Source organism: Epinephelus lanceolatus, chromosome 5 (genome assembly GCF_041903045.1).
Source record: "Epinephelus lanceolatus isolate andai-2023 chromosome 5, ASM4190304v1, whole genome shotgun sequence".
NCBI lineage: Eukaryota > Metazoa > Chordata > Actinopteri > Perciformes > Serranidae > Epinephelus > Epinephelus lanceolatus.
The window spans coordinates 35,474,343-35,488,831 of NC_135738.1; the positions used below are offsets into that span (position 1 = coordinate 35,474,343).

At 41.3% G+C, this 14,489-nt stretch overlaps 1 protein-coding gene across 1 annotated transcript; it reads left to right on the forward strand.

Annotated features, from left to right (window-relative positions):
* The first annotated feature begins 3,445 nt into the window (after positions 1-3,445).
* klhl36 (kelch-like family member 36) lies at positions 3,446-13,623 on the forward strand. The gene is made up of 9 exons (XM_033634215.2): positions 3,446-3,583; positions 4,249-4,332; positions 6,572-6,766; positions 7,037-7,159; positions 7,394-7,615; positions 7,784-8,089; positions 9,068-9,295; positions 9,568-9,725; positions 11,638-13,623. Exons 2-9 carry the CDS (start codon positions 4,273-4,275, stop codon positions 12,218-12,220), a joined length of 1,875 nt encoding a protein of 624 aa, XP_033490106.1. The 5' UTR covers positions 3,446-3,583; positions 4,249-4,272; the 3' UTR covers positions 12,221-13,623.
* Positions 13,624-14,489: the final 866 nt, after the last annotated feature.

Below are 14,489 nucleotides of genomic sequence, written 5' to 3' on the forward strand. Positions count from 1 at the left end.
CAGGCAGAGGACGAGATCAGCCGCCATATGACAGAGACAGTAAATGATTGTTATTGCCATGAGTGTCCACAATATTTTTAATACAAAGTTCCGCCTTTTAACCAATTTATTTCGCCAACTAATTACTTAAAGTAAAAAACAAACTTTACATCACAGGCTTTTCAAGGTCCACCCTTTCACAGGGGACCTGGGTAAACAGGTCCACTTTTCTCCCCACTAAGATGCCCCTGGGTGCGGACACCAGTAGTAACAGTACTTTCAATTTCATATTAAAATTATTTTTTCAATGTCAGTTTTCTCATTTATTTGACAACCTATTTATTAGCTTTTAATTATTTCTAATTTTGCTAAATTCTCTATATATTTTTGAGTCTCTCAGGGAAAGGAAAACAGCTGTGGAAAAATTATCTTATTTGTTTTTTCATTATGTCATGATCCAGTTTTCACATGAATATAGCATCCTACTTCCTACAGGACACTGGCCCTACAAACAGACAAATGTACTCTATTTAGGCGGCATGAAATTCGATCTTCCTTTTGTTAATGGTTTGGTGTATCCACAACCCTTACAGATAAGAGGCAGGAAAGTTCGTTTTGACAGGGTGTTGAGAAGTCAGGTCTGCTGTCAAGAAACAAGGAAAGGGAAAGGAGAGAATTAACAAGAGATATCTCCGAAGGTAATCATTAATCAAATAACTGCCACCAAGGACAAAGGAGTAATGTCATAAAATGCAGTTAATGAATACATGTGTGACATCCTGAGAGGAAGTGTATATTGTTAGAAGTACAATTGTTTTGTTTTTGTAAGCCAGAAAATGCAAAATGCTTGTTTTGTTTAGGGGTTGGGTTTTTTTCCCCCTTCCATCAACCATACGATTTACTGTTTTATTCTGAAGGCCAAATAATCAACTTCCGGTTTTACTTGAACTGATTTGTGGAACTTGCCCGGTGCAGAGGTATTACAATCCACTAATTTTGTTTAGTTTCATTTTAATTCACAACATTTGTCCCCGAGGACCAATTCATGTTAAATACAAGCAGCCACATGCAGAACAAAACTGCACAGTCTTGAGCTACATTAAATGTTGCTATGCATTGCAACATTCTTGAAGGTAAGCCTTCAACACAAGACTAGTGTGGCTATGATACACTTAAATAGAATACAAACTATATGCAACTACACAATAAAGTGTATCTGGCAGCCAAGGGCGGGGTTGCATGTGTAGGCTACATGAAGCACTGTGTGAAGTTCAGTGATGAAGCACTGGGCTGTGGTGGTCAGTACAGCAGGCAGGCAGCACAGAAGCCACAGGTCTCGCTCCTCCTCCTGGGACTCCTCCAGCTCTCACCAGCTCTCTGATGACTTACATTGATGAGGCCCATTACGACCACCACCTGGTCTGAGCTCTGTCCCTCTGGGTCGTCTGTTACTGCGTCACCACGCCACCTGCTGGTCCAACAACAACCCATCACCCATCCCTTATTATTATTGCGTTGATGTAAAATGCACAGTCTGGTGTACATAGTCAAGCCAGAAGAAGAAGAAGAAGAAGAAGAAGAAGAAGAAGAAGAAGAAATGTGTGGGAGTTCAGTTTGCTATTCTTATTCCACATACAAAGCAGTAATAGAACCAACCGTTTTTATTTGTTCATATAGGGGGGATGTGCCAAATTTCTGCTCAGCATAGGCTACATTATTTTGAGGTAATTTAGGGAATATTTAAAATAGTTGAAAAGAATTTAAGTTGTAGTTTTCTGGGTGTGTTTTATCCCAGTCTTTGAATTGTGAGATTGAGCCCCACTTCATCTCCTCAATCATGATGGGAGTATTCTGCAAGTTACTGTGTATACTCTAGACAGATTTTAACGAATATTAGGTCGTTTGAGTTGTTGTTTTGTTTTTCAAAATTTGGTTTTAGAACAGAAAAAAAGCTCCCCTAGCTTTAAGATTCTCTGTGGTTCTCTCTTTCATTTTGTCTGTGTGTATTTTGTTTTTCTTACCTGTAGAAATGTGCAAACTAAATCAACCCTTTGCTCCAGGCACCTTGAAAGGGGAATGCTACCTAAGTTAAAAATTCCAATATGTTATCCCCATGGCCTAGGAAAGTTTAATCAATATTTGTGAATATGAGCTAATTTCTCTCAAAGCCAGAAACCAGAGAAGTAAGTCTCAAACTTGTGATGATCATTGGATCATCACAAGCTCTATGGACAATGAATGGGAGACTGATTTTGTGAACCCACAGAATGCTTGCTTTCTTTTTATGCCCAAATGAGCTTTATTCTATTGTAATATTCTCAGCTCTGAAACAGGAAATGTAACAATATATACTGAGAACAATCCCCTGGGTGCTCTCTGTGTCATCTAGATTATCTTTCACCATTCATTTTCTATGGAGCAGACTACTGGAGCACATTGTGACCCTAATTCTTTTGATTTGGATGAAAGTTATTCATGCTTACTAATATTTTTGGACTGTTTCAGACCATAGGACATGTGCAAACATGTAACGTCAATTAATTTTCAAAATTACCGTAGTTTCCCTTTAATGAGCCATGCAAATGCTTGAAATATTTCAAAATAAGCATAAGGATATTGCAATGCAAGGCATGAAAAATTATAGAATTTTTCCTCGTAAAGGCTTTTGTGATTTATTTTTCTCTAATGTGTGTAGTTATTCTGCTTGCATTCACATTCTTTTGACAGAACTGCAACCCTGCTTTCAAGTTCATAATGATCTATTTACCAGTATTGATCATGGAAATGTTAAATGTCTTTAAAACGTTCGCTGACATTGCAGGTCTTGAATGTACTCGCATTTAACTGGTTGTGATTGGTCCATTGTGTGCATCTTATTTCCTGGAGTCAGCACCGTTCTAACTAGCTGTCAATCACAACACCGGGCTGAAAGGTTTTGGCTTCAAAATAAGATGTTATACTGGGAGGAGGATGACATTTACAAGTGAAAATTTAATTACCAGTTACATTTTGAGAGACCACTGGGGCCTGACAGTAGTATCCTGTCGTCACATTCATCTCAAACACCCTGTGACTCGCTGTTACTGCGTCAAACAATGTTTTGTAACAGTTCTTCAATTTAAGACAAAAAAAATCTCTTGAACCCCTTTACGAAGCTGTCAGGTTTTGGAGTTATTATATTTTACCGTATCCATTTTTATTTTTTCTCATCATCATTCCCTGAATATTTTGGTGTGCTTTAGTTTTTGTGTGTTGTTTTGTTTTTGTTATAAGACAAATTAGTTTATTTTGAAAACCTATACCGGAAAAGCATTTGTTTATACAGGCTAGCCGACGCTACCCACAGTATTTCCTCTCTCTGTGGTCTAAGAAATGTAAGAACAAATGTATTTACAGGAATGTGTCTCTGTAAGAAGACACTCTGTCACCAGAGACCGTTTCGGGAAGCTCTCCACTTTTTGTCGTTGTTGAAAAGCGTCGCATGTTGATCGTTTCCTTCAAAAATACAGCTTCCTCTCCTTCCTGTGCTAAACTGCGGTGACAAGAGATGCTACTGACTGTAACAGTGTCCTCTGATATATTCTTCTCCACGACACGTCCAAATGTAAGCACTACTCATGTAATAACAATGGGAGATTTGGGAGAAACATAGTCTCTTGTTACTGACTGTTTGACGGTGTAGTTACCAGCTAACAATATGTACTAATTTAGGATACACAACGTTAGCTTTTCTTGTTTAGCCTACACTTCTGTACAGCAATTAGACACAAATTACACTCAACACTTTTGTTTTTGCTCCTCCTCCCTTTTTTCATGCACTCGATATAATTCTCTGAAATTTTGGTCTTAAAATTTATAGAAATTGGCGAGCACTTCTCCTTTTCCAAGATAACCCATCCACCTGACAGGTCTGGCATATAAAGATGCTGATTAAGCAGCATCATTACACAGGTGTGCCTTGGGAAGATCACAATAAAAGGTCACTCTAAAATGTGCAGACACTGACTGTGTGGTAATGATGCTGTGTAATTAGCATCTTGATATGTCACACCTGTCAGGTGGATGGATTGTCTGAGTTGACAGTTGATCACTGACACAGATTTTAACAAATCTGCAACCGAAATTTGACAGAAATACATCTGTTAAGTGCATAAAAAAAAGTCTGAGATCTTTAACTTAAACCTGAGAAAATGGGAGAAAAAAACAAAAGTTTTGTTCAGGATAGTGGAAGTTCTTACTCAGTATTATATGTGTGTGTATGTCCCTTAGGTGATGCCTGCCTGAGGGGACATAATGGACAATGGCAAACCGAGCCGTGTGAGTCGGCCCCAGCGGATCAGTGAATCGTCCAAGGTGAGTGTGTATGTGTGTCAGTGAGAGGGATGATCACAGAGCTCAGTTGCTTCTCTTATTCTCTCTATATGTTACTTTTCAAAACTGATACTCATTGTTATTAAGACACCAGAATCTCAGCAAACAGATGTCTTTGTGAATAAGGCCTCAACATTTGAGAACAATTACAATATTTAAGACATATTTTCATGTAATTTGTAGTGAGCAGCACATACACTTAAATGTGCTCTGTGGGGTTTTCTTGTAATAAAAAAGTTATGTTTACATTCAGTGTTTCTCACCAATATTCAATCAGCCTCTTTACACTTGGTTTTAAAGCGTGATCTGAACGGACAGTCAAGACACATTGCCATAAACACCTGTATCTATCGTGTATCTTCAGCTGATCAGTTATAATCAGATTTTGTTAGTGCCTGCGTCACTTCCGCTAGCATGTCAAAGGGCCCTTCGCACAGTTAGTACATCCACACTCTTGCCAGTCACATCAGCAGTTTGTCTCACTTCAGCTGTAAGCTATTGCTGTCAGCAGATTACAACATGTCTCCTTCTGTAGGGCAAACTGATGGATGGTCATGCAACACATTCTCCAACTTTTTGTAAAATAGGAAATTATATATCATTGGAGCCATAGAAATACATTTTATAATTTCTTTTTTGTAATGATATTTTTATGGTTTGAGCACTGTCACCAAAATGACCACCACGTCATGCATTGATCCTGTTAGTCCTTGTCAGGAACGCATTAGCGTGTACTACACTACACTACAATAGATAGGCTATATTTCAAGTGGCTTAAGTGATCAGATAACACTGCTTCTTGTGTTTATTTGAACTACACTTGTATTTAGCGCTGTCAACTTGTGAGCCGACTGGCCAAGACACATTTTAAAACCAAATGTAAACAGGGCCGTTGTGTGTGTCCTCAAGGGCTTAAAATTGTATTGATGTCAATGTACAGTCAACACAGGGACTCACCTGTCCAAACATTGCTCCATAAACCCAATAATGCTCAGAAACTCCATGAAGTACCTTTAATGCTCCTGCGTGTAGAATTCTATTATATATGTGAGTCAAAGACCCGGACCACCTGCAAGGCTGTCATTGTTATACATATTCAGAAAATACAGGTTATCCCCAAACAGCCAGGGACTGTCAATACCCAAACCAGCATAACACACGCAATCACTCTAAAAACCAGTTTCAACACAGACAGAGCAGAAAAGTGAGCACACTAATTCATTTGTTTTATTCTCATCCCATCAGCAAACACAAACCGAGGGCTCAGATCAGTGTGCAAAGTCCTTTTGCAGTCAGTCCATCATGCAAATGTGACTAATAAATGTGCTACAAGATGGCCTGAGCTAGCCAGCCACCTGGAGATACGACAGTCTGATAAACTGCAGCAAGGACATGTAAAATTCTAGTGCACCTAATTTCCTCTCTATACTCTTAGACATTTGATACAAATGTGGAAAATGTGTAACATGTATCATGGAATTTTCATCTTCAAACATCTTTGCTCTTGAACTGTGTCTACAGAGGGTGGATCCTCAAAAGATCCTGTGTAGAACATCACACTGTTTCCCCAGTGGTTAAAACAGATTAGATATTTAAAGGAGACCACAGCTGCAGAAGAAATACATAGGTTTTAGTTGATGATTATGATATATAAATAACTGCTGTATTTGCTGTGTTGAAGGTTTACTCATAGAACCTATCATAAGAAAGCTTTCTGCAATTCAATTGATGTAGACCATTTCAAGATACAACCACTGTGGCGGGTTCAATAAATGCTTCAGTCACACAAAGAACAAACAATCAAACAGTTATAACTCACCTATGAAGCGTAAGGGTTATTATAATCCACAGATTGATATTATGCCAGCAAAACACTGCTTACACAGTCCTCATACATTACACTCCCAAAGGTCCAGCCAAATATTAAGTCCAAACACATCATTACATCCATAGATATCCATGAACTGTCATTGCATTGTTTCAAATGTCCTTATTTCTCCACATACTGTCTATAATATGTCCAGTTTGCATGTTAATATCTCTAAACTGAACCTTCAGCTCTAAGCAGACACATGCACCCTAATTTTGAGCATAAAAAGCAGTTTTTCTTACATTGTGTATTGTTAGAAACAAATCCCACCCTTGGGGGAGGGTTAAAATTGCACTCCCAAGACCTTTAACAAACTTACCTTTAACCAACTGTGCTGTGTTGTGTCGGCAGGTATTCCACTGCGTGGATCAATCCGTGGAGGTGTTGCAGGGCCTCAATGAGCAGCGGCAGCACAGCCAGTTCTGTGACGTGGTGCTGGTGGCTGACAACCAGCGGGTCCCTGCTCACCGAGCCCTGCTGGCTGTCTCCAGCCCATACTTTCACGCTATGTTCACCTTGGGCATGAGGGAGGAACGCCAGGAGGAGGTACATAGGAGGGTGCAAAGAAATGTTTCTACACAGGGAGAAATGAAAAATGGGACCTCTGTGTCCTGTGTTTCCTTATTATTGTTCTCACAAATGCATTCATCTTGCTTTCTTTCTCAATTTACATGTCGATGATTAATAGTAAAGTCATTAGGATATGTCATGTTGTGATAACTGTGTAATTGGATAGAGTGCACAATACAAATGTCTACAGACATTATTGTATGTCTGACTCCTGATTAACCTTCGTTGTCCTCTTCCTGTCTGTAGGTGGAGCTGGTTGGGATGTCCTACATTGGTCTGAATGCTGTAGTGGACTTCCTGTACAGCGGTGAGCTACCATTGGATGGAGGAAATATTGACTATGTGCTGGAAGCTGCCCACCTTCTGCAGGTAGGAAACTGGGTACTTTCTGTTGAACACATGATGTTAAATAGAAGAATTAGAGTGAATCGTATTAGCATTACCTTTGAATTGTTATGAAATGAAAGAACCAGTATAGTTCATTATGATGGCCTATCAAATGTAAAAACCTGCTGGTTCAGTTACAGTAAAAGTTAAATATTATTTATTCAAATATTTGTCAGTGTTGTACCTGTTCCACTTTCCAACTCTGCTGTTGTTCAGGTGTGGCGAGTGGTGGATTTCTGCTGTCAGTACTTGGAAAGGGAGGTGAGTGAGGACAACTACCTGTATCTGCAGGAGCTGGCTCTGCTCTACAGTCTGGAGCGACTCGACACCTTCATCGACCACTTCATCCTCACACGCTTCGCTACGCTATCTTTCACCCCCGATTTCCTTCATGATATTCCTTTACACAAACTCACATCCTACCTCTCCAGTGGCCAGGTACAGTCTGTAGGATGTTTTTATGTCCACATTGAAAGTTTATTCTTGAACTCAGAAATTGTAGTTGACAAAACAATGGGACCATGTTTAGGAGAGAGGGGTTAGATGTTAGGTAAGATCATAAGAAGCCATCATCATTAATATCTGAGCTCCACTCTTCATCATCAGGTTCAGCATGACAGTGAGCAGGCACTTCTCCAGGCCACCCTGCAGTGGCTCAGCCAGACTCCTGAGCGCACCGCTCATGCCAGACAGCTCCTCTCCCACATCCGCTTCCCTCTGATGCCAGTGGGGGACCTCGTAGACCGAGTGCTGCCAGCTCTGCGAGCCCTGCTGCCAGAGGAGGCAGGCTGCAAGGCCCTCGTGGAGGAAGCTCTGGAGTACCATGCCAGGCCCAGCGCCCAGCCGCTCCTGCAAACTGGTCGCACCACTCTGAGGGGAGGTGTCGAGCAGCTATTGCTGATTGGAGGAGAGGTACAGGTTGCTGATGGATTGCTTTGATGATGACTTAATTTCGAGAGATATCATAATCAGACGTAGCTGTTCACAGAATTTGTACAGATTTGAATCTGTTTGTCCACAAAGTTTATTACTATATACAAAAAGGTTTCTTTGGGGGGTTTTTTTGTTTGTTTTTTGTTCTGCTCAAAAATGGGTTCATATAAAATATTGGTTTTCAGCTGTACAAAAAAAATCATTCACAGCAAAGTTTAGATATTACAGCCTTAGCAAAAAAATGTGTTCAATACATGAGCAGGTTAGAGTTTCTAGACAAACTGTAGACCTGAAACCTGAGTCAGACTTTAGTTGTAAAAATTCGAGTTTTCAGGGAGTGTGCCATTGGCATGCTGACTGCAGGAATGTCCACTTGAGCTGTTGCGCGTAAACTGAATGTTACTTCACTACCATAAGATGTCTTCAGTGTTATTTCCCTGAATTTGGCAGCAAAACCAACTGGTTTCACAACCACACAAAACCCTGGTTAGGATTTTGAGCATGCAGATGAGCTTCCCTAAGATGGGTTCTGGCAATTTCAAAAGCTTATGGCAGTGAAATTCACATTCAATTCACGGGAAACAGCTCTGGTGGACATCCCTGTAGTCAGAGTGCAAATGATACACTCCCTCCAAACTTCAGACATCTGTGGCCTAACGTTGTGTCATCAAACTACACATATTAGAGCAGCCTTTTATTGTGACAATCCCAAGGCGTACCTGTGGAGTTATGGTGCTGTCACTAATCACTATTTTGAGATGCTACACCTGGAAGGTGGATGGATTATCTTGAGTGCATGAAAAAAATTCTCAGATCTTTGACTTAAACTTGTGAAAAATGGGAGAATGAACAGAAGTATTGCATTTAAATTTTTGTTCAGTATATAAGACACACCTCTGCTTTTTTCCTGCTATACCTGACATGGATTCCTCTCACCTCCTCCCTTTCCTACTTAAGGTGTCAGAACGTGGAGAGGAGCTGAGTGCCAATGTTTGCCGACTGGACGGTGAAACGGGAAGCTGGGAGGTGGAAACAGAGCTGCCGGCACAGCGGAGCCACCACTGCCTGGCGGTGCTGGGGGGCTTCATATTTGCTGCTGGCGGCAGCTCTTCCAGGGACAACGGTGGAGACGCTGCCTGTAACCTGCTGTACAGATACGACCCCCGCCACAACCAGTGGAGCAGGGTACTGTACCAAAGAGCCAGTTCCTTTCTCTTTATCAAAGACTTTTTTCAGCGTACAAATGAAACGTGTAAAGCATACACACAACATGCAGGTTAAGGTTTCATCTCAACTTGAGCACAAACAGGAAGTAATCTGAGAAGGTATCAGAGTAAAAGAAGATTCCCCACCTTCAAGCTGTCATTGTTTACTCTTTTGTCTCACTTCCTGTTTGCTGTGCTTGTCCTTTAGCAACTAACTAGGCCAGACACAGTGACAGTGTGGTGCTTTCACAGGGTGCTCCAATGAATGAGCGGCGGGTGGATTTTTACCTGGGGGCGGTGGGAGAGTGCCTGATCGCCGTGGGTGGAAGGAATGACACCGGAGCTTTGTCCTCTGTGGAGGTTTACTGTCCCGCTGAGGATTGCTGGTCCTATGTGGCAGGACTGCCCAGGTAGGAACACATGTTACTACTGGGTCTGCTGTTTATTGGGAAATTTCTGTCATGGATGGCTCGCCATGAAATTGGACATTTAAGGTCCCCTGAGGATTTACCCCTATGTATGACTTTGACTATGACTTTGGCGTCTGCCTGACTTTTCAAAACACTAGGTCAAACAGTAGGTCAAAACACTGTGTGTGTGAAATTCATGTCAGCCTTAGCTTACAAACTACAATGTAAAGTAAATGTAAAATTGAGCCTGATTATATGATACTACATCAGAATTTTACCATTGCAACTCACCTCCTTACAGCCGTCTCAGGGGACATAATGTGCAATGTCGTGGACATTATCATGAGCATTCTGTGTTAACCATGCGTTCTTACTACCTGTACTTCCAATTTGATAGTATTATTGTTTGGTTTTATGCCTCTGCAGCGGCAACAGCCATGGCCAGAGGCATTGTGTTACCAGGCTGTCCATATATATGTCCCATTCTTTTGAACACAGTATCTCAAGAACACATTGAGGAAATTTCCTCAAATTTGGCACAAAAAAAATGTGATGGTTAAAGTTCAAGGTCTCTGTGACCTTGCAAAACATGTTTTGGGCCAACATAACATCGTAATGTTCTGCAAAAACACTTTTGTGGCCATTACTTAACGTCGTAACTCGGGAGCAGAAGGGGAGACATTTGATCAGTCACTGAATTGGTGACAGTAATCTTGAATGTCCACCTTGAAACTGTGGTGATTGTATAGATGTTCTGTGCTGCCAGGGAGAGGTAGTGTGTAGCATTTGTGTTTTCATAGACATGGATGTGAACTGTAAGTGCGCACAACCAGAAAGGAGTAATCCTTGTTCATATTTACACTATTTGTATTTGCACTCTTCCCACTTTGTATTGTATCTTGTGTGCAGCTGAAGCTGATGGAAATTGACAGCTTATAGAAAACGTCAAGTCTGACAATTAATCTGATAAGAGATGTCCTAAAATGGCCACTGTAGAAATGGCAAACCTTTTTATTTTTTGTATACAGATGTATTTATAAACAAATAGTCCTTCCCTCAGTTTTAAAAACAGTTCTGTCCAAACAACTTTTACTTAACATTATATCTCCATCCACACTAAAATGACCCCAAATGCTTGCCGGCGTCCCCATCCCAAGGGTAGTTAAGCGTGCAGTCTGTTGGAGATCTCATCACCATCGATTCCTATTCAATATAAGGACGAAGAAGCTCACTTAAACATGCGAGTGTTCCTTCTACTCCTCATCGACAACAATCCCACTCTTGAAGCTGTCCCACCATCTGCTGGTTGGACCAGGTCTGATCCTAAACCGTCATTCCTGGCCAATTTTAACCAGCGGATGCTGACGTGTAGCAAATAACATTGGGTGCAGCAGACGGCTCCATTTGTCTGTGAAGTGGGGTAGCAATAGAGTTTAAGTGTAAAGTAGTCATTAGACCAAGCAGTGCTAACAAAACATTAGGAAACTGATAGTCTGCCATTGTTGTAGCTTTTTTCTGTTATACACAAAGCAACGATGAACATGCGTGAATTGAGGATATTATGTCATCGTATTCCAAACACAGTTTTACGTGTCCACCCAAGTTAACTGTTAATGGAATTAAAGGCATTTATAAAAAATATCTGTAATATTGACCCAAAGCTCAGTTTGAGTGTGGACGAAAGGTGAAACATAGAGGGAAATAATATCAGTTTTCAAAAATATCTGTGTAGACGGGGCCGTAATTTATTAAATGATATTTCCTTTTGTTTGGCACCAAGTGTATTTTTTCCCCCTGCTATTAATATTCAAGCTTATGTTTACAGTTCTATAATGTGTGGCTGTAGTGCCAACTTTTTGCCAACTTTTTGTTTCGGTGCTACATTGGGCTTTTTGAATTTTGTCGTTTCTAGGTTTACTTACGGCCACGCTGGGACGGTCCACCGTGGTGTAGTCTACATTTCGGGTGGTCACGACTATCAGATCGGCCCATACCGCAGAGATGTCTTGAGTTACGATCCGTCACGGGACGATGAAGTGTGGGTGGAACGCCAGTCCATGTCTCTGGCCCGGGGCTGGCACTGCATGGCCTCCCTCAACCACCTCATCTACGCCATCGGAGGCAGCGATGACCACGAAGACACCACAGAGCGCTTTGATATCCTGCAGGTAGAATCTTATGACCCACGCTGCGGCCAGTGGACCCAAGTGGCACAGCTGCTGATGCCCAACAGCGAGGCGGGGCTCTCAGTCTGGGCAGGGAGGATCTACGTGCTTGGGGGCTACAGCTGGGAGAGTATGGCGTTCTCTAGAGCCACTCAGGTCTACGACCCTGACAAAGGCTCATGGTCTAGAGGGCCTGACCTGCCAAAATGCATCGCAGGGGCCTCAGCGTGTGTTTGCACTGTGAAGCCCTCACTATCATCCGCTTCTCCAGAGAAGAAGATGGACAAAGGGATAAAAGGAAGATTACATCCCACGTACCAACAGCGATGAACTTTAGCTTTGTCCAAAAATACACGGCCTGACTTTTGGCTGAGACAGAGCCTGATGCATACTTCTGATACTAAATCTTTAATAGACGAGAAATATTTTGTTATGTCTACTACACGTGTATCAGAATAAATTGCTTACAAGCTCAGGAGCACTGCAGCATCACAAAGGGAGAGAAGTGGCAATAATTCAAAACACTGAAGTAACCAGACAGTGTTTAGTAAAGACCACCTGACTAATGTATGTTGACAAAAACTACATTATATGAAGGACAGTCTGTGCACTGCATTTGCCTTTACAGCTAAATATAGATGTACTCTGAAGAAAGCAATCATTTTATGTCTCTTGTACAGTTGATACACAATTAAGCTTTAGCATTCAGGCGCCTCTCTGTATTTTTAAAGCCAGGAAATGAGGGCTTGTAGAAGCTGAAGGCTGGATAATGTCTTAATATGTGGTTTAAACTGCCAGATGGGTGAAGGGTGAGAGTTGTACTCTCACAGTCTAATCTGCACTTTGAACATATTTATATCCTGCAGAAAGAAAAGACACCCGGAAGGTCAACGTAAAACTTGGTGTACCTGTAGATTCTTTGGCACGGTGCTAATGTTTTTGGAGCTGTTCATAAATGAAATGTAGGCTACATATAATGTGAATACATGGCATGAACAGCTCTATTAACACAGTTAACCAGCTGCTGACCAACATACATCTTGACATATTCTTTTGAATATTTCTTATAGTTGACCCATACATTGTTACCTATGAGAAATCAGATACAGCAGTATCCCAATTGTGTTTACAAGACTCATAAGATATTGTTTTGTTCAAACCAACAGCCAATTATCATAAAAGAAGATACTCAGTACGTTTACATGCACAGTTTAATTCCACTTTTAATCGGAATGAAAGGCCATTCCGATTAAAAGTGGTCACGTAAACGGTCATTCCGATTGAAAAACGGTCATTCCGATTGAAAAACAGTCATTCCGATTGAAAATTAAATCCGATTAAAGGGGGTGGTTTATTCCGTTTGTCATTCCTAATGAAAGAATTTTGTGTGCATGTATACACTCATTCCTCTTTAAGTTCATTCCAGTCTTTCTGCGCATGCTCGTTTCCTTGCCCTTCTGGCGCGATGACGTATATAGCGCGCATAGCAACGGGCTGCATAGCAACGGGCTGAGAGAGCAGTCGGACTTGTTGCACTCACCGGTTTCCATTTGCCACAGCACGGTCTTCTATCTCCCTTCTTCGACCTTCTACCTCCCTTCTCCTCCTCAACAGACGAAGCATTAGCAGAACAAGGTTGTTGTCGTACTGCTGCTTCAAGAATATAAGCAAAACACGCCCGAAAAAGACACTAAGAACGGCGTCGTCAAGCATCTTGTTATCCGGAGCGAGGACTACAGTGTTTTCTTCCGGTAAACGTAAACACGTAACATCCGCCCCGCCCCCTATCCAATCAGAAACGTTCCCTGCCCCAAACCTTGCACATACCTGAATAAAAGCGATTGAACTGATCTCCCATGTAAACCCTCATTCGGAATGAATATTTCCCATGTAAACTACCTGGAAAGACTTTCATTCCGAATGATTTCATTCAGATTTATTTCATTCCGAATGAGAAGCCATCATGTAACCGTAGCCAGTGATATTTCTAATTTTGGGAGCCATGCCCCAGGTCCTCTCACCAACTGCTGTCATGTAATCAAATGCTAAACCCCTCCCCCTAACACAGATTGTGCAATCATAGCTTAGCAGCATTAACCAGGCACTAATGCTGTCATCATGTGCTCTACGTGGACAGCAGTTAACAGTTACAACCTAATACCATATTACAAATTATATGTAAGGAAATATATAAACATATATATATATAAATATATATATGCAGTATATGAATTGATTAAAAGATTATCAACATCAACAGCACATTTACTTTTACCGCCATGTTTCTGTATATAGAGAATAGGATCCTGATGTGAGCTGCACTGAGCGACATAAAGCATTGGGGGATTTTAGGACACGGAAGCTATGGTAGAGACTGAGTACTACTAGATGACAAGGTTGTCTTATCCATCTTGAAAACATGGTGGAATGGTAAACGTTGGCTGCATTATCAACTGCCATAATCACTCTCACAACCAGCGTGGGAAACGGACAGCTAATGAAGTGTGCTTTTTCAGCTTTCTAGTTTGCAGTGGACACTGTGCACACTCCACTTGATCACTGGAGCTGAGGATCACCCATGGCTTGAGTGGAGGTTCAT

Bases quoted from the DNA above. Each gene is read 5' to 3' on its own strand.
- klhl36 (XM_033634215.2), top strand. From the start codon at position 4,273: ATGGACAATGGCAAACCGAGCCGTGTGAGTCGGCCCCAGCGGATCAGT. The intron at 8,090-9,067 runs GTACAGGTTGCT...TTCCTACTTAAG, and splicing joins TATTGCTGATTGGAGGAGAG to GTGTCAGAACGTGGAGAGGA. The intron at 9,726-11,637 runs GTAGGAACACAT...TGTCGTTTCTAG, and splicing joins TATGTGGCAGGACTGCCCAG to GTTTACTTACGGCCACGCTG.